This window comes from Atractosteus spatula, chromosome 16, assembly GCF_055471065.1.
Source record: "Atractosteus spatula isolate fAtrSpa1 chromosome 16, fAtrSpa1.hap1, whole genome shotgun sequence".
Taxonomy (NCBI): Eukaryota; Metazoa; Chordata; class Actinopteri; order Semionotiformes; family Lepisosteidae; genus Atractosteus; species Atractosteus spatula.
In genome coordinates this window covers 5174172-5192957 of record NC_142721.1, presented here as the reverse complement: position 1 = coordinate 5192957, position 18786 = coordinate 5174172, and the positions used below count along the sequence as shown (strand labels likewise).

General features: G+C 37.7%; 1 protein-coding gene across 1 annotated transcript in view; it reads left to right on the top strand.

Annotated features, from left to right (window-relative positions):
• ush1c (Usher syndrome 1C) overlaps positions 1-18786 on the top strand; it is a 36002-nt gene that overhangs the window by 10853 nt on the left and 6363 nt on the right. The window contains exons 6-21 of the mRNA XM_088935246.1: positions 753-777; positions 1096-1153; positions 1603-1706; positions 2095-2179; positions 2713-2772; positions 3050-3106; positions 3601-3743; positions 5108-5173; positions 6620-6750; positions 9037-9086; positions 9572-9736; positions 10169-10285; positions 10725-11333; positions 11920-11973; positions 12993-13109; positions 18372-18434. Coding sequence (XP_088791372.1) covers positions 753-777; positions 1096-1153; positions 1603-1706; positions 2095-2179; positions 2713-2772; positions 3050-3106; positions 3601-3743; positions 5108-5173; positions 6620-6750; positions 9037-9086; positions 9572-9736; positions 10169-10285; positions 10725-11333; positions 11920-11973; positions 12993-13109; positions 18372-18434 — 1904 coding nt within the window. The remainder of the gene's footprint in view (positions 1-752; positions 778-1095; positions 1154-1602; positions 1707-2094; positions 2180-2712; positions 2773-3049; positions 3107-3600; positions 3744-5107; positions 5174-6619; positions 6751-9036; positions 9087-9571; positions 9737-10168; positions 10286-10724; positions 11334-11919; positions 11974-12992; positions 13110-18371; positions 18435-18786) is intronic.

Here is an 18786-nt window from a genome sequence, read left to right as displayed (position 1 = left end):
AAACAGAAGCTCTTACTGCCCTCTGTTTACACAAATGTGACTAAATCATTTGCAATTTGAAGTGATTCACTGCTATGTTCAAACATGTAATGATTCAGATTACAAAAAAGATGACAAAAGGCTACAGAAGATACAGATACAGAAAGATTGCAAAAATGTCACATATAACAGGTGGCTTTTGGTTGATCTAAAGCTGAGCCAAATATTTATGTACCATTATATGTACATGACAAGCAAAAACCATCACTGTTTCTCTATATAAGGTACTGTATACGATCATTACTATAATAAATATATTAAAGACATGAAAATAGCCATTAGTAATGAAGACCTTGGAGTCATCCACATGAAACAGAAAATAAATAGTTTACTGTTTTCTCACAGCATTGCACTTATTCTGATGATAACTACAGTGTAGTTTGATTATATTCAGTAATGATTTTAATATAATCCTTGTTCACTTTAACTGAGAAACATATTAATTTAGATACAATTAATACATCATTAACAAATTAATGTGCCTTTTTTAGTCTACCTTTATCTATTTTCAGTTATATCTGACAGTGCTATTGGAAGTCTCATTGTAGGTGCCTATTAGTAGACCAGTTACACTCAATTACATAGACTGAATGAGTTTAGTACCTTATATCTAGGTTTCCTGTCAAAAGGCACTTTGTAAACTATCAATTTATTGATTAACTCACTTATAAAATATTCAGTTATCATTAAACTCATTATTTCTTTGTTTGCAGATGTGGGCATGATACCAGTCAAAAGGTAAAAAAAGAACACTTGGAATTTATACTTGATCATTTCTAATGCAAAGTATAATGCAGTAAAAAATCAATTTTAAAATGTAGTGATTGGTAACTTGTTATGCTGTGTTTTAAAAAATACTGATTTAAAAACAACAATATAGTGTGCAGTTCAAGCAGTATCATGATTTAAGGATTCACAAGACTGGAATCCAGAAGACAAGGCGTTGATCTGCATATTGATGGAAAAATTGGATTTGGGTGGTTTGGGTACAGGAACTTTTACAGTCAGGGTTCATTATGTACTGTAAAAATCAATATGTACTGCTTTCCTACATAGTTCATCCGATGAGCCCCTGAAGTGGCAGTATGTGGACCAGTTTGTGTCTGAAACTGGGGTAAGATTTATTGCTTTTTAGCTTTAACTCCTTGAAAAAAAATAGTTGGATGTAATTTAAAATAGATTAGATTGCCTATAATGCAAATAGTCAGCAATGTTGTGCTGTATACTGTAATGTAGGGTGTATACTGTATTGGATAGTGATTTTTCATATATATTTTATATGAATTCTGTTTTATTAAACAAAGTTTGCTCTTATGTTTTACATGGGGTTTTCTCCTGTCAGCATTGTGAGTGTTTAATTTTTCAGATTTGCTTTAAAATCAAAATATGTATTAGGTTAATTTCTTAACAGAAAATCCATATTCATTGTTTAAGAAAGTACCTGTAAATACCTGTCATGGAAGATACACAAATGGCCCATGACTACCACAGCATGTACAGTATGAAGCTTTAAGATTTGATTGAGCTTTTTTTTAATGTTCCATATATTGTACTTCAATATAGGATAAGAAAAGCAGTGTTGCTGGATTGGCATCGATTGGAGGGAAAGAGCTGAAAGAGAAAAAGGTTTTCCTCAGTCTCGTTGGCACAAAGGGCATGGGAATAAGGTCTGTCGTTTATGAAACAACTGGCTATGCATAGTAGGAAAGTGTCAAAGCTAAGAAGAGTTTTAAATGGTATTTCTATGTGTAGCCATTGTCCCTCTAGTTACATTATATTGATGTAACAGCACTGATCTTACAGCGTTTTGTTTACTTTCTGAATGACTTACTGTAGCTTTTCTGATTAGGAATATATATATATACTGTATACTGTATATGTTTGACAGTTAATAAAATGCATGTATCTTTAAAACATTTTCTTAAATTTTAATTAGCTAAAAAAATAAAATTATTTTTTAATTTGTAAACTGTGTTTGTCTTCTGAGTATTAATTATTACTAGTGTTAATGATGTACTGTAAGTACTAATGCTGCTTAATGTTAATTTGTTTCAGCATTTCTAGTGGTCCAACACAGAAGCCAGGGATATACATCAGTAATGTGAAGCAAGGCTCTCTGTCAGCAGAGGTTGGGCTCCAGGTAAACTGTCTCTCTTTAATGTACATGGAGATGTACTGTGGAGTGTTATGTCTGAGTTCGTTCCATACTTTATTATTGCTATTGATGCTTATGATAACAAACATTCCCATTGTCATTTAATTGTGGGGCATTAAATAATTCAATTGGAATGATCAGATCTTCTTGTTATTTTTAAACCATATAAAAAACTAGTAGTCAGTAAAAGTGTTTTGTTACCATCTATACTGACCATCTCATCTAAAATTCACATCTTCATTGCTTGCACTACAATTACCCAATGGACAATTTCTAGACATGCTGATGTACAGTAGCTAGGGTTCTTCAACACTGAATGAATGCTGGCTTCCTTACAATGGAAGGAGTTCCCATTATTACTTTTGTCCCCTGATTTATTCTATACTGGCAATGCTTTCATGTGGATAACAGTATGGTTTGGGAAGTGTATATTTATTTTATCTCAAGGATTAAAGCTAAGATAACAGAACTGTCTGTCTTTGAAATTCAAAATGTAACTTTCTTTGCATTTATTTCAGGTGGGTGATCAAATTGTTGAAGTGAATGGTGTTGACTTCACAAACCTGGACCACAAGGAGGTAAGTGGTTTTACAGTAGTTGTGAGATGTGTAAGTGGCCATTTTTGTGAGATACAATTGGCCTTTCTTACAGTGAGTATGCAGATGCCATCTATAAACAACGTTTACATTTCATTGTAACATGTTTTTTTTTAAATTAAAGCACCAGAAGCAACATTAAATAAAGTATGAAATAAACTTCAAAGTTAATAAATAAGGCATACATTTTAAGCTGTTAAGCTGGTTTGTCATGATCAAAATAATTCTTGATTGTGGCTAAATACCTTTTATTTTCTAGGCTGTGAGAGTCCTTAAAAGCAGTCGAAGCTTGACCATTACAGTTCTCACAGGAGCAGTGAGTACATTGCTGAAATCATTCTGATATTCAAAACGTTTTATTTTTTAAGTTATATTTACTATTTGAATATAAAGTATTTTTCCCCCCCTTCATTGTCTACTCATCAAACAGTCAGAGGATATTTGAGTTTTATTTGGTTGTGGGAGTTGTCCCTTTTTGGCATATTATCCATCTCTCTCACCACAATAACAATTGTGGCAACTCCTTGTGAGCTTATCCTTATAGCTCCCCCTTGTGGCAACCCTGGGTTAGTCTCGAAGGATGTGTCTTTTTCTTGGAGTGGAGTGGAAGCACCATGCTGTACTGGTAAGGGCTCTGTGCTCTGGACCGGAGGGTCATGGGTTCAAATCCCAGATGGGATGCTGTTGTTGTATCCTTGGGTGAGGTGCCGTACTTATCCTGCTGCAATAAATGGGTCTCCAGGCACTCGTTGGGTCTGCCATTAGAGGAAATGGCATCTTCACTGGGGGGATGTTGACTGCTGTTTGCAGGGCAAGGAGCTGTTCATGACTGATGATGAGCGACTGGTTCTGGAGTCCCGCAGAGAGGTGGAACGGCAGGAGCTGATGCACCAGAAGAGAGTGGCCCTGGAGACCAACAAGATCCTCAAGGAACAGCAAGAGAAAGAGAGACTGTGAGAGACCTACAGTAGCAACTCTGTTACTCTCGAATGTGGTCCTTTCGCAACACGAATGCAGTCCATTCATTTGGCAATACTGCTGTAAATCCCTGACTTTGTGAATATCTCTAAATGCACAGAAGATTTCTCTTTTCTCAAAGTTTTTGAGGAAAATGTGATCCACTAGAATTAATGTTTAACCTGTAAATCCACTTCTGATACCATGTAAATTCAGTGCTTTTTTCTAGGTAATGTACTTGTTACATTTCCCTACAAGAATAATTGCCTAGTTACCAGTTTTACTTGGTTGCTGATGAATCAGATGCATGAGCAAACATTGTAAAACCTTCTGTGACATTTTGCACACAAAGACCATTAAAGACAGTATTTTTAGTTAATGGCCCTAAATGAGATACTGTAACATATGTTGCTGCTTGACTTTTAGCAATGAAGTCTATTGAAATGGGTTGTATTAAAATGATCGATTAGTCAACAATAGCTATGTTTTTGTATATTCTTTCATACATAGTCATCAGCCATCTGTCCAGAAAATCAATGAATCCCGGACACATTAGACTTAATGAATTTTGTCCTTACGTACAGTATCTTGTAACATTACAGTAATGATACAATAGTTAAAGAGTAAAAACTACACAACGTTGTTTACAGCTAGAGATAGAAATCCTAGCCATATACTGTACATCATAAGTATGTTAGTTAATCCTTGTTTTCATTAAATTGTACACACCCTATGTTTACATTTCACTTCATTAATTAACACACAGTAAATTGTGTTATGTGAAATGTAGGTCAGTTTTGACTACTGAATTTGTTTTGGGTCTTTTTTTGTAATTAAACAATTTCAGTGAAGTTGTCTTGAAAAAATACTTCAGGAACATGTACAGGTATTTTAAATTATGGTAACAGTCATGTTATGAAGCTTGGCATTATACAGATTGCACTGTGTCAGCTTCATTCTGGACTGCCTGTGATTTAATTTTGGGCTCAGGTTTCACATCAGTCCAATCCTTTGCCTTTGCCTTCATGTTTCATTCAATTTCTGAATTTGTGGCTTTCAGTTAAGGCACAGTCAGCATTTTAATATCCAGCCATGAATTTTCTAACCACATTCAGGGCCTGTCCCAGCGAGCACACTGTAATACACACTGGACACGACGCTAGTCCATCACAGGACACACAGAGACACAAACATTCACAAACATACCAGCAAAGGGGTTAGCATTGCCGCAATATGTTTTTGCATTGTATATCTACAGTATCAGATATATAATGCTGTAAATGGTAGGGATTTCTTTTTAATGAAACTATCATTACATCATCATTTTTAAAATATTACTTTTGTGTCCATGTTTCTTTAGGAGGCAGATGGAGATTTCTCAGAAGACTGCGGAAGAAGAAGAACGCTATCGCAAAGAAATGGAAAGGTCAGTCTTATCCCACTTGTGTTTAAATGATTTTATGAATAAATACTTTATCTCAAAGGCAAATGTTAAGCATCTTTTTACCAACAACATTTAAACATTTTACTTTATTCATATGGATTCATATCCCAAACATTGATCACTGGTAAACATATTTAGGTTTGGCTCCACTATATTTTGAAAAAAAAAATCATTTACAGTTCTGTATCATGATATTGTTCAATGACAGTGATTTTAATGAACAGTTATACATTTTGAAACTGGTGCACAAAGTTCCAATTCTTCACTGTGTTCTCAAATTTTTAATTTTTAAAGGATAAACACATATTTGTATTTGCAAACAAAACAAAGAATAGAAAGTACAGCAGCTTGTTCTCCAAGTAGAAAGATTCCTCAAACATTATGCTGGGATGTAGTAGCTGTCTAATTGTATTGGTGGTCAGGCCAGTTCCTGATCATGCTACAGTGGAGAAATACAGAAACTAGCAGCTAGAGCTGGCAGGCAAAGCCTCCAGATAATTCCCCATCAGGATGCTCGGGGATCTTTGAGTTCAGGCCAAGATGCTGTGGTCTATTACAGCTAATCAGTTTGGGCTTTATTTCAACAGTGCTTGCTGGGGCAGGAGGTTGAGGGCAACGCAGAAGTGCTATCGATCTTTCAGTTAACAAAGCTTGCATGTTTTACAGAGATTTTGTTTGTGTAGTAGTGATCTGAACAAGAATATACATTTTAGGGTTTTCCAGGATCTCTAGAATTTCTTCCCTTTAAACTCCCTTTACATGACAGATAACATCTAAACTAATAATATGCAAAACTATACTTTGTATCTCTGTGGTGTTCTTTTGCAAATTCTAATGAAGAGGTAGCGCATATCATTTGTTAATCTGAGAAAAGTAGAACATTAACTCACAACAGGTTTTAATAACTTTGTGGGTGCGTAGTATATACTGTATAAGCATGACATTGCCAGACAACTGTTGGATAAGAAATAGGTGATGGAAGTTCTGACTAAAGTTCACATTATTAAAAAAATAATTTACTCCATCACCAGAGCTCTTGATTCATAATATTTCAGTTTGCATGGAAGTTGAAGACTTGAGTCTAACAAGATGCATTTCTTACTTTCAGTAATGGTATGAAAAGAAAAACCGTAAACCACGCTTTCCAGTTAGCACACTATAGCCAAGTATCACCTTCTTTTAACTGGTATCAGGCTGGTTCAAATGTTGTTTAAAGGGTGGATGTTTTACTTCAGCCTTGCCAAAGGCCACTCTATGTGAGGCTAAACCCCTGTGAGCATGTGATTCAGTAACGCTGTCCTTCAAGACTGCAGTGCCAATAATGTGTTTTTTTATGTAGAACAAAATTGGTCAGCAGGGTTTTTTTAATACAATAAAAACACACCCATGAGGACATGAGCATGAAATATACTGTGTGTATTGTTTCAGAATTGAAGAGGCTGAGAGGAAACATCTGAGGGAATGGGAAGAGGACTGGGGGCCCAGAGAGCAGCCAAAGAGCCCCGTGTCCCCGCCTGCAGAGAGGAACACCCCCTCTCCGCCGAAACCCAAAAGCTCAGGTAATCACCCGGCTGCAGAGGCAGACATCATCTGTGGACCTTTCCTACCTTGGATATGTACAGTATGACCAATTCATGGAATTCATTTGGAAATGAGCCTTTTCACTTGGTGTTTGCTTTTACACTTTCCATTTTTTCAGTGGGTCCAGTTTATAAAGATTTCTGCCTGACACATTAAGTGCAAGGGGTATACAGTATTGTATGTGGAGGGTTGCATCTGTGTCAGACCTCCTCTGTAAGTTATATTGAGGTTTTAGTTCATTTGCTATTGGTAGAATGGGTACCTGACACGGGGTTCAGAAATGTTATGGAAAAGAGCTGCAGTAGATCATGTACATGCAGATTACAGTACGTACATGCTGTGGTGTGGTTAGCAGATGAAGAATGCAGTCTTGCTGACAAGCTGAAGAATCCAATTGCTAGAGCCCAGTGAAGGCTCGGAAACAGCTGACGGAGATAGCCAAGGCAGGATGGAGAGGGGTAGCAGAGGGGACTGATTTGAGAAAGCAGGCAAGAGCGCCTATCAGGGCTGATCCGGGCAGGGTGGCTGTGCTGCCCCGCAGGGGTGCTCGCAAGAGTTTCAGAAAGATGGTCCAGGTCTTGGATAAAAGCAGCAGGGTGCAGGCAGGCAGAGGGGGCTCAAGAAAGACAGGGAGTCTGTCAGACAGGATTCAGCTGACTGTCCTACTGAGATGCAGATTAGCAATGTTGAGAACATTACCCAGGTCTAAAGGTATCTGAAGAACACGGCACTAGATCAGTGGCAGAGCAGGGCTTGAAGGGATTAGAACCCGTTAATTGGAGGAAAGTGGTTGGGACAATCAGCTCGAGCGAGTCTGAACAGTCTCTGGAGATGATCGCCTCCTCGCGTGAATGCACCTGGTTTCTAAGGAAACTGAGGGCTGCAAGTTCTGGCTCGCCCAGGCATCACAGTACAAAGAATAGGTGCTAATAAAGATGACAGCGGTGAGGGGGGAAAAAAAATTTAAGTGTAATCTTTAGAAATCCCTAACGACCGGCATATTCTACAAGCAACTTTTTCTCACAGACCAGTGCCATCCTGTGGATAGTTGAATAAACTAAGATCCTGAATATCTGCACTTTAAAGACCCCATGTTTTGAGATCCTTTGAAATGAAAATGGCTATACCAGTGCAAGGAATTGATATTATTCTTCACTCACAATGATGACAGTCCTGTTAGTCCGAGGTTTGTGCTGAGCTCAGTATAAACGCTGCGCACAGCAGGCCTGCTGCATGCTGAATGTTGGGTGTTAACACAAGTTCTGAGTGAACAGTCTTCTTCAGACAAACTATAGTAGGTATGAAAGGAACTTCTTTGTGTTAGGTCTGATCACTTGAACACAGACATAAATACAAATATGAATATTGTTTATTTTTACTGTGATGAACCTACACACATACAGTACATGTCTGTGCGATTTTCTTACATTTCCTCTATCAAGAAAACTTTAATTTCATCACAATTTCACCATAATCTGTTTCTAACTCATCTGATCTGGATTCTTGAGTGGTGCTAGTTGTATGAGGCCATTTTCTTGTTGGTCTTTTTGGGTCTTTCAGGGAATTTTGAGGGTATGTTTTCATCTTCTTTCCTTGCGACTTCCTTACCAGATAACGGGCCGTCTGCCTGGCAGCTTGAGAATGCGGCGGATGAGCAGGGGCCGGACGTGAGTGACCCGGTGAATGGGCAGCAGGTTTGCAGCCGGCCAGCCTGAAACAGTCGCTGCTGGCACTAGATTTCTTTTGACAACCAAGTCTTGCTGGTTACGCTTGTTTGACCAGCAGCACATCCTTCCGAAAACCAGTCTCCTTTCAGGTTTCCTTTTCTTTTTGCGGGGATCCTGCTGTGCTTTGTAGACGCACTTCTTACTCATCTTCCTGTTCGCGGTGACTCTGCCAGTGATTCCACAGGGGACGCAAGAGCTGAATTCAGATTGAGTGAATTTGACTTTCACAGCTGTGTTTATCTACCCATACAGTCCTGCTACCACAGCAATACACCTGCCTCTGGGATTGTGACTGTTCATTATTTCGATATATTTTTCACAAGGCACTGTCCTTGACCTCCTAAAAACTTTTTTTTTTCCAGTCAGAGGAGATCACGTAATCCATTTTTTTATTTTGACATTAATATTGTTTTTATGTTGGTTGTTAATTCTCATCTCTGGCAGTGGTGTGAATTGGCTGGCATGGTTGTCGAGGTCCTTCTGTGTTCTGGAGTCCAATCCGTTCTAAGTCAAAGTATAATTTTTGTGTCCCTGTAGCTTTCGGCTGGTTTTACAGATATGAAGGGAAGTTGCCTACACTTCGAAAGGTGCGCTGTGTGTGTGTGTGTGTGTGTGTGTGTGTGTGGAGTATTTTGCTGTTGCAGTGGAGTTTGCAGCTGTTTCTTTTTCTGGTGACACTTTACAATATATATAAATAGCAATGAATTCAGGAGCTACTCATAGGATTTGAGTACCATTTTATCTATTGTAAAATGTCCTCATTGTGTGACCCTGATTTAAGAGTAATCAACTTTTGAGTGCTTCTTACTGTACATAAACCTTTATGCACTAAAAAGAATGAGAAGGTATTTCTAGATCTTGGGATATTGTGAAGTTAAATTTTTAAACACTGAATGTATTGTTAGTTGTGCTTGTTTAAGTCATAGCAATTCCTGTATCATAACTATAGAATTTGAAAACATTTTCAGTGTTTTATTGCATCTGAAAAGGAGGAGGTTGAATGATATGAAAAGTGTTTTACATCCGTCAGATTCCTTGTGTGGTGTGCTAAAAATCTGCTGTCACATCTCAGAAAGGAAAAAAAGAAAAAGGAAAAAAGAAGCCCTCTAAGAATGACACACTTCAGGAACAGAGGAAGAATAAGAAGGAGCTTGAGTTTGAGCTGAAGCTAGCCAAGGAAAAAGAAGAAATGTTAGAACGAGAAAAACAGCTCAAAATCAGTAGGCTAGTGCAAGAGGTATGGTTTTGAAATGAGTGCAGTGAAATCAGTGCATGGTTTTGTTCTTCCTAAATATGAGCATTTTCTTTCTGACCAGAACTATTGTACTGTAGGTTCAGTTTAAGGTTTTTTGGTGTCCCTGTAGCTACTATTTTATTAGACACTTGTTTAGAGATTTCCATAGTTATGTGTGATGTTTTTCTTTGTGTAATTTGCACTTTACTAAAGCATACTCCTAGCTTGTGTGGTTTCTGGGGTTTTTTAAACTAGAATATCAAACTCTCAATGTAAAATTCTTTTTTTTTTTTTTACAAAACTGGCCACTGCTATTTACTATTCTCTTTCTCATGTAAAGGAGCACTCAGCAGCGCATCAGTGCTGTGCAGTGGCCAATGGTCTTTGTTCTGGTGTGCATTGTGCCCTTGCTTTCTAAGTGGTAATGTGATTCAGGTGTCGGAGACCGAGCGAGAGGACCTGGAGGAGTCGGAAAAGGTTCAACACTGGGTAGAACGGCTTTGTCAGACTCGATTAGAGCAAATCTCCTCCGCAGAGAATGAGTCCACTGAGGTAAACTCACCTCATTCTCATCCAAGAATTGAATGGTTGTTTCGACTCTGGCGTCTGCATTGTACTACAGTCAAGCATGTGTCAGATTATTCAGCAGCAGGCAGATGTACTGTAGGAAATGTTGCTTTTGAGTCCTAATGCAAGTCTGTTTGGTAGGCTAACTGTTTTTCCCCACGTTTTGATAAATTGTGTCTGTTATATTCTTAATTAGTATTTTAGAAATCTTATTTTCAGTGTGATAGGAAAACAACTGTGTTATTTCTTATAATCTGGGAGGATTTAATTAATAATGATCAGAAAGGGAATGTTGTAGAATTTTAACGTGGAGTATTATATTACGCGACTTGCATATTTACTGTATTTTCGTTTGGCATGACCTGTAAGGGCTTACGTGCAGTTTATGTGCAGTGTGTTGGCAGCTGATTCAGTGTCCTCTCAGGTGCCGACAGACAGAGCCCCCTCCACGGGACCCTCAGTGCGCCGGTTTGCAGGAGGTTTGCAGCTCACAACCACAGACCTGGACGACATTAATTTAGATGACGTGGACCAGAGTTTAAAGCAGCCTTTGAAAAGGTTGGCCCCACTGCCTCCTTCTCCCAGGCCCAACAACGCCCCCCCTCCTCGGCCTCCCCAGGCCCCTTCTCCCAGACTGCCTCCTCCTGCCACCGCCCCAAGGCCCTCCCACTCCCCGCCCCCCCCCAGAGTGCAGCACCCCCCGGCCTCACGTGGGCACGCTCTGCCCCCGCCCCTTGCCCAGCTGTCCCCCGCCAGGCCCCCGGCCCCCCAGGCCTCCTGGCCCCCTTCCTCTCCCCAGCCTCACCCACAGCCCCCCCCTCCTCCTCCGCCGCCGCCGCCGCCCCCTCCGCCCCCCCCTCCTGCTCAGCTTGCTGGCCCCAGTCACCCCGAGGACAGGTTCGGTGGCCACAGCTCTCATCTCTCGAGCTCGGCGGACTCCGGCCCTGACTGGGAAGGGCATAACTACAGGGCCAGAACCGGTTACAGTAAGGTCAGCCCGGGTGGTGAGCCCTCCTACCCTCCGAGTCCCAGGGTGGCTCAGCGTGATGCCACTGAGGTAGCTTGCATTCCTAATGAGCAGCATGATTGCTTTTGTTAGAAAGGAAGATTAGCCAACATAAACCTTTATACATCTTATAAGCTTTGTTTAGTTGTGAATGCGGTGTGAGCATGGTATTCTGTTTGCAGTGCAATATACAGCACAAACTCTCATGTACGTAATGACTAATGTAATGAAAGTTTGCACTTCTAATTTGCCTCCATCCTGTTGTTGTCTTTTTAAACATATTTTGTGTGTCTCCGGACTGTACGTTAGAATTTAAAATATTTTTCTGAAATTGAATGAGTTGGGTGATTTCTGATATCAGATTTCAATTTTAATGGAATAATGTGCACTACAGTTGCTTGCATGTTTGGGTTGTGAGTGTTATTTGTTTGAAGTTTAATGGGAAAAAAAGTTAAGTTCTGCATTTTTCTACTCTGTATCTTTGCTTGTCAAAGTCAAACATTGTTAAACATTGAAAGTATACTCAGATAAGTCACTGATATGAAATAGCTTTTGCTCATTATATTTTCTCAATAGTAGTTTGAGTTGCAACTTTGTTTTTAATGCGGTTCAGGTTATGAGAAATACATCTCATGCCAGCAGAATTTCAACCTCAAGCAATCCACTGGTACGTAACAGTCTTTAATCTAACATATTCTGAAACTGGCTCTTAATTTGGTCATTAAATGAATGCCAGTATTCCAGGGAGATGTGTCCCCTTAAAGAATATTGGTGGGTTTGGTTGTGATTTTGAAGCTGGTTGGAGTTAGTTTGAATGCCTGTTAGGCAACACTGTTGTACAGTACAAGGTGTTGTCTTTTGTGAGAAAGAAGGTTAGATGCTTTCAAGTAAATTGATAAATTAGAAATGACAAAATACCAGGAATAGAATAGATATAAGTTGACTACAAAGTTCACACCAAAGATTGTAGATTAATTTCCCTGTTGGGTTTCTGGAGGAAATGTTGCTTTTAGTATGCTTGTGTACTGTGTGTAAGAAATAATCACAGTGCCTTTTAAATTGTGTTGTTGAGAATCGTAAGGAGGTTTTGAACTTGGAATATTGTAGAATACATATTCTATATTACAGAAAAAAAGATCTTTCTTAAAAAGTTTAAAGTTATCATACCACTCAAATGTCCCATCAAAAGAAAATATACAGGCAGTTACTATCATGACATTAGATGGCAGCAGGCAGCTGTGTGGTGTGTGTTAAAATTTTATGTGAGTGAAGAAGCAGATTCTTACATTAAAAGGAATAAGAATTTAACCCGGTAATATTATAGTGGGTGATTTTGAATGTGAAGTGCATTCATTTAAAATTCATTTATGATGTGACATTTTAATTAACTCCAGGCCATTTCTGCAGGACCTCTGCAATGTGGAATCACATGAATACGACAAGCTCTCCACTACCTGAAAGAATCAAATGACACCTCGCTTCAGCGAGAGAAAATTGTCAATTTTCCCCCCAAAATGTTAAAAAGTTAAAACAATCCTCAAAACGAATTCTGAAATTATAAGGTCTTAGGAGGCACACACACCGTTCTAACCCTCCTAAAACCTCTATAGTGATCTCTCTGGGTTGGGGGGTGATTAATTTTCCTGATGCATTTTATTGCTGTTTCGATCCCGGTTCACTTCATAGCAATTAGCTCCCAGTCCGCCCAGCCAGCGCCGCCCTGTTGTGCCCATAACTTCCAAACCCGTCATGCTTCCTCCCGCGCAGCCTGTCCGCAGACCCACCCTGCACTCCGAGGCCTTGGTAAGACAGCCGCCGCGCTGCTCCTGCTCTGCTTTTCATTTCCTGAGTCTGTGCTTGGAAAATCTGAGCCTACAGGACGTCTCGGAACGGGCTAGAATGAGTCAAAAGCCTTCCTCTCTCAACACTGAGTAAAAAAAACCAACAGATTGCAAAATGTTGGCAGGAAATTCATGTGTTTATTTCAGCTAACACAGTACAAAATATTTCAACAGGAATGTGTTTGCCTATTCTAAAATTTTTAAATGTCTTTAAAATACAGGGAATACTTCATAGGTACTTTTAGTAAGTGGAAGAGCGTGGTTTATAAAATATTTAATCAAGTGGTGCAGAATGATATCATAGGTGACCTACAGTATTACAGATGTCCAGTAATGTTCAGAATCTGTTAACATTGAAATTGTTTTATGGGAGGATTGATGTAAACTACTTTGACTTTATGGATAATGGATGAATAAAGGCATCCTGCCAGTCAGCATGACAAATATGCATCTCCCATTGCTTATTATGTCTAATTTCCAGAGTTATTACATTAGGAATAAAGAATCATTTTCTCCTTGTCATAATATTATATTGTAGAATTAAATTAATGCCATTTACTATGCCTGCCTTTAGTTTTATCTGTGAGATGTATTTTCTGCCGCAGAGGACACAGGCACAACAGAGAATCTGCCTGTTGAATTTCTGTAGTGTAATTATAACCACTCAGATGGACATTCATCTGGAAGTTCCATGTTGTGTTTTTGTCTGGTCCCAGTGGAATGCAACCAGGATAGATCACAAATGTTACTTGGACTAAACCAGAATCCTCCAGTGCCAGCTATTTGTGATAGGATTCATTGTTTCATATTTCATTTGTAACTTGAACTGAATATAAACCACTTTATTTATGAGAAATAAAGTTGAAGAACATTTATAATTGCATAATTATGAGCTTTGGGAAGGACATGTCCAGAACTAAAAGCTGGTGAGAAATTGTCACTTTTTGCTACCAGCTGAACAATTCTAAAAAAGTATTTTATTTATGTCTTTGATTAAATGTGGTCTTTTAGTTGTTGTTTTTTTAAGTGGAAAGGATAAATGCTCTTGTTGAGAAAGTTTTGTACATCAGTTACAATACAAAATACACAAGTCTTAACAACTTCTCTTGTACAGGTATCTTATAAATTATATTGAAATGAAGCTGTGCACCTTGTTAACGTTTGCAAACATGAACGCACAGTTGTATCTGTAATGGCATTTTATTGCATACAAGCAGGGGTCTGATACTAAAGTGGGTAAAATTAGAAATAACTTCACTGGTTAATGTCATAATTCAGTTCCAAAGGCTGGACTGTACAAAAATAGCATGTGATAAAACCATCACAGAACAGCTGCTGTTTGATGTACTGTAGTCATGCCTCCAACTGACATCAGTATTTCCAGTTGCCTCCTTTAACCTTCTAGTCCAGCAGCATCATTTAAAAGTATTAGCTTGGAGATCTAAAACTAAAATAAGACTAAGTAAATGCTTTATATGCTGTCAGGACTAAAAACTGTTTGACTTGCTAGAAATAAATAGAATTTTAACATGTTTATCAGGATATTTCCTGCATTGTGTTTTACTACAGTACATACTGATCTGCAGTCTCACATTGGGCCACCAGTTTTGGAGTATTTTGTTTTCTTCTGCTGGGTCAAAATGCTCAAGGAGGTTACTTAGAAAATACCTTAAAGGAATTATAAGATTTCAAATTAAATTTACAGGGCTTACATTTTCGCAAAACAATTAAATACATTAATTTGATAAAATACAATGTTTGTGAATCTCGTTTTAGCGGTGTATATTTTTAATGATTTTCAAAATTGATACAATACCGTGATTTTTCTCGTGTGATATTTACATACAGCACAGTACATGTAAAATGATCTTCAGGGGTTGTCCTCTGAGTGAAGGACTGTACTCTGCCCACCCATGTATGCAAATGAGCATGACATTAAGTGATGCATGTATCCATATATATGTTAGCATTCTAAATGTACATAAAATGTACATAAAATAAAAATGTACTGATTAAATTAGAAAACTATTATAATATTATACATTATAAACCAACCAAAAGTCTTTAGTATTCTCTGAAACTGTAACCATTAACATCATTTTTTGGTACAGAGTAATACAAATTTGGAATTTTATTTCACTTGTTTTTATTAATCATCCATTCTCTACAAATTAATTTAGAAATTCTTCCAACATGATATGAATGAACATGATAGAAATAAAGAATGTCACTGTGCATGTTCAGCAATAAATTGTAAGTCTGTAGCACCGTACAAATCTTCACACTGTTCAGTGAAATGTGACAAACATTGTTAAATGTTTTTTTAATACCCCAATACTGTAGCCTGATTTAAAAACAATCTGTGGTATATCACAGTTTGGACAGGGAAGCACCCATACACTGTTAATATAAAAAAGGCCTGGCTCTTGTCATGATGTCTACAATGAAAAAGAGATAAACATTGACATGGTATGACAGTACAAGTTGGCATAATTGTTGATAATTATATTAATGCTTTATTTGTCATCCATTTGTCACATCTAAGCAGAGGTAAAGGGCAAGCTGTCACATTCTCAATAATTAATGTGTACAGCCCTGAAGATTAAGTATAAGTTACTCATTTCAGGACAGGACTCAACAAAAGGGTCTATTCTGTTTTGTACTAAATAACAAATCACTGCTTGTTTCATAGGTGTGGTCTTAAATGTGAGCTTCCTAAATTAGGTTCTAAAATATTACATTGAATATTTACACTGCAAGAAAAAAATACAGCCAAATATAACAAAGCAAAATGATCCCAGCGGACGTGCAGCTACTGTACCTGAAAAACTGCAGAGAGGCGATTGAAGGAAAAGGCTGACGTGCACAAAGAAGCTGAAAACCTCTTTGCTGTAATGTGTCTTACTGTTCTCAACTACTAGGACTTGTACCTGCAGCTAGGTCATAAGCATGGTCTCTAATGAATTGTTGTACGTCTCACAGAGAACATCCTAATGTGTTTAAATGGATACTTGTTTAGTATGGGCTTTCTGCCTCGACCTTTTCAAATTTTCCACCTTTTCCAGTCATACCGTAGCATTCAATCCATAGCCACCACACAGCAATGGCATCACAACCTGTTCTTATACCGTATAGTCTTAAATGTGCAGGTATGGTACCTGCTTCCAGTGAATAAGAATGTATCAAAGTGTAATATACAGTAGTAACACAGGACTGCACAATATACAGTACATTTTGTTTTTAGGACAGGCATTTTAACAACCTGATCATAATGTATTAGTGCTGGCATCCCAAAGCACATGTTCCTTTACACTAACTTAATGCAATTTGCCCTTTATCACTGGCTCAGTTATAATTTCATAAAGATCATTCTGCCTGAGCGTAATGAATGTACTAAGTACACAAAATCTGCTACACATTCCCTGCTTACTTACATAAAGAATATGCAAAATATGCCACAGTATCTATTGTTTGTGCACATTTAAGCATTTATTTTGAAGGTTCTATTTTTTCTTCAAAATTAGACTAATCAATAAGTTAACCAGCAAGTAAATGTTTTCCATTTCACTAGGTGATGACTTTTAGATTGCCTGCAACCCAACCACTTGAGCTCATAAAGTTAGAATTTAATGTAAATTGTTTAATGTCAGTTTAAAAGTGCATCGATACAGTATAGTATAAGGTACTTTTAGTACCTTATTAATCTATAGCATTGGTAGTAGTGATTGGCACTGGCGGCAGCAGTGATAATTGTTCTTAACCTGAACAATATTTTCTGTGAAATAAAATTACATAGTGTAACATCAGGAGCATGTTAATTGTGATATTCTTTATTCACAAACCAATTTATTGTATTGTGTTTCGGCAGTAATTATAGACAGGTCCTCTGTAGTGGATTCTTATGTCTTTTCTCCAGTTTTGCTAACTTTATGATATACAGTATTTCTGAAGTAGCGAACAGTTTTTGTGCAGAATCCATCTTTGATGGTTTTTGTTGAAGATTTAATTCAGGCAGAAACAGTGGCATGTTATACAATTAGTGTAAAATCCCTGATATACCATTGCAATTCTGATGAGAAATGCTTGTAAGGAAAGTTGGCAAAATAAGCAGTTCGATAGTGTGGAATAAGCAATTTGCAGTCAGCGGAGCTTGAAAAACAATAATTGAAAATCTTTAAAATTGAACCAACAGAGGGCCTTTGTTGTATAATAGAGTGCTGCAGTAAAGGATCACACTGTATTAAACCTGAATCCAGAAAATCGCTTCAATTTTTGCCTATCTTCAGAATACTTTTTTGAAATATCATAAAAATACCAAAGGTATTGAACAGATTTGACTACAAATACTTGCATTTACATACTCCAACAGAAGCTCGATTAGAACTTGGAAAGGAGTACAATTTAATTTAATTTCTGTTTGTAAAGAAATCCTCTGTAGTTTTTATGTTGGTTGGACCCCAAATCTCATCTGGAAAGAAATTGAATCAGTTTTATGAAACACAGTGTCTTTATATTTTTTATTATTTGAATCATAAATCTTTTCTGTCCCAATTCTGTTAGATGAAGATAAACACTTGAAATGACCAATGATGTTTTTTATTTGAAATTTGGTTCAATCTGAGCTGTTTTAGGGCTCTGTAGGTTAAGAATTTTGAAGCAGAAATCTGTGTGTGAATGCATTAAAAGGAAATTGAAAACAGAAAACGCCCTAATGCTTTTCTGCAGCCTTGTAAATTAACAAAGAATCAAAAATGTTTTGTAGATTTTCACTCCTTACTGGGGCATGCTTTTATTGCTCTCTTGGACTTGCTATTTTTCAGCTGACCACTCCAGACATACTGCTAAGGACAAGGACACCCAAAACACATACGTACAGTAGTTGACACAAGTAGCTGTCCATTAAAATCATTTTGAAAGGTTGTTGTGATGGACCCCACCCTTAGTTAAGGAGGTCCCAAGGTTCTGCATACATGATGTCCATTGAAAAAATTGTGGGAGCGTTATTGCAGAATACTTCCATTTTTTATAAACAGAACTCTACAGTTTTTTACTTGCAGTTAAGATTTGATGGGGATCCTGGTGCAGATTTGATCATGATCTAACAGTACTGTAGGTCCACCTTTCATATACTGTAGAACATATGTTCATTCTATACTGTATGTAATGCTAACCAGGGTACTGTATTCCTGTGAATCTAATTGTTCTATCTAATCTTATTTTGCAGCCACCAGAGATGTTAAAAAGGATGGTGGTCTATAATTCCTCTTTCAGATCCAACAGAAAACAAGTAATTAATTGCAGTCATCTCCCTCGAGTGGCTTGTCAGCTTTACTCTTCATTTTCCAGTGTGACTGTTTTAAGAGTGTGAACCTTTTTTAAATTCACCACACATTTCAAATACTATATAATTTCCTTACGACTGTAATTTTGTAAGTCTCTTGGCCTGATGTTTATGCTTTACAATTTTCCTGTCACCTATTTTTACTTACTTTACAATGGCGTGCAATTTGCTGTTATTAAACAGCAAAACATTGGTGAGATATTTCAGCCTTCCTTCTATTGATCTTGTTTTGAGTGTTTATTTTATTTTTTTATGATCCTCCCATTTGAAATCACTAATTTGAGTCTCAGAAAAGGAC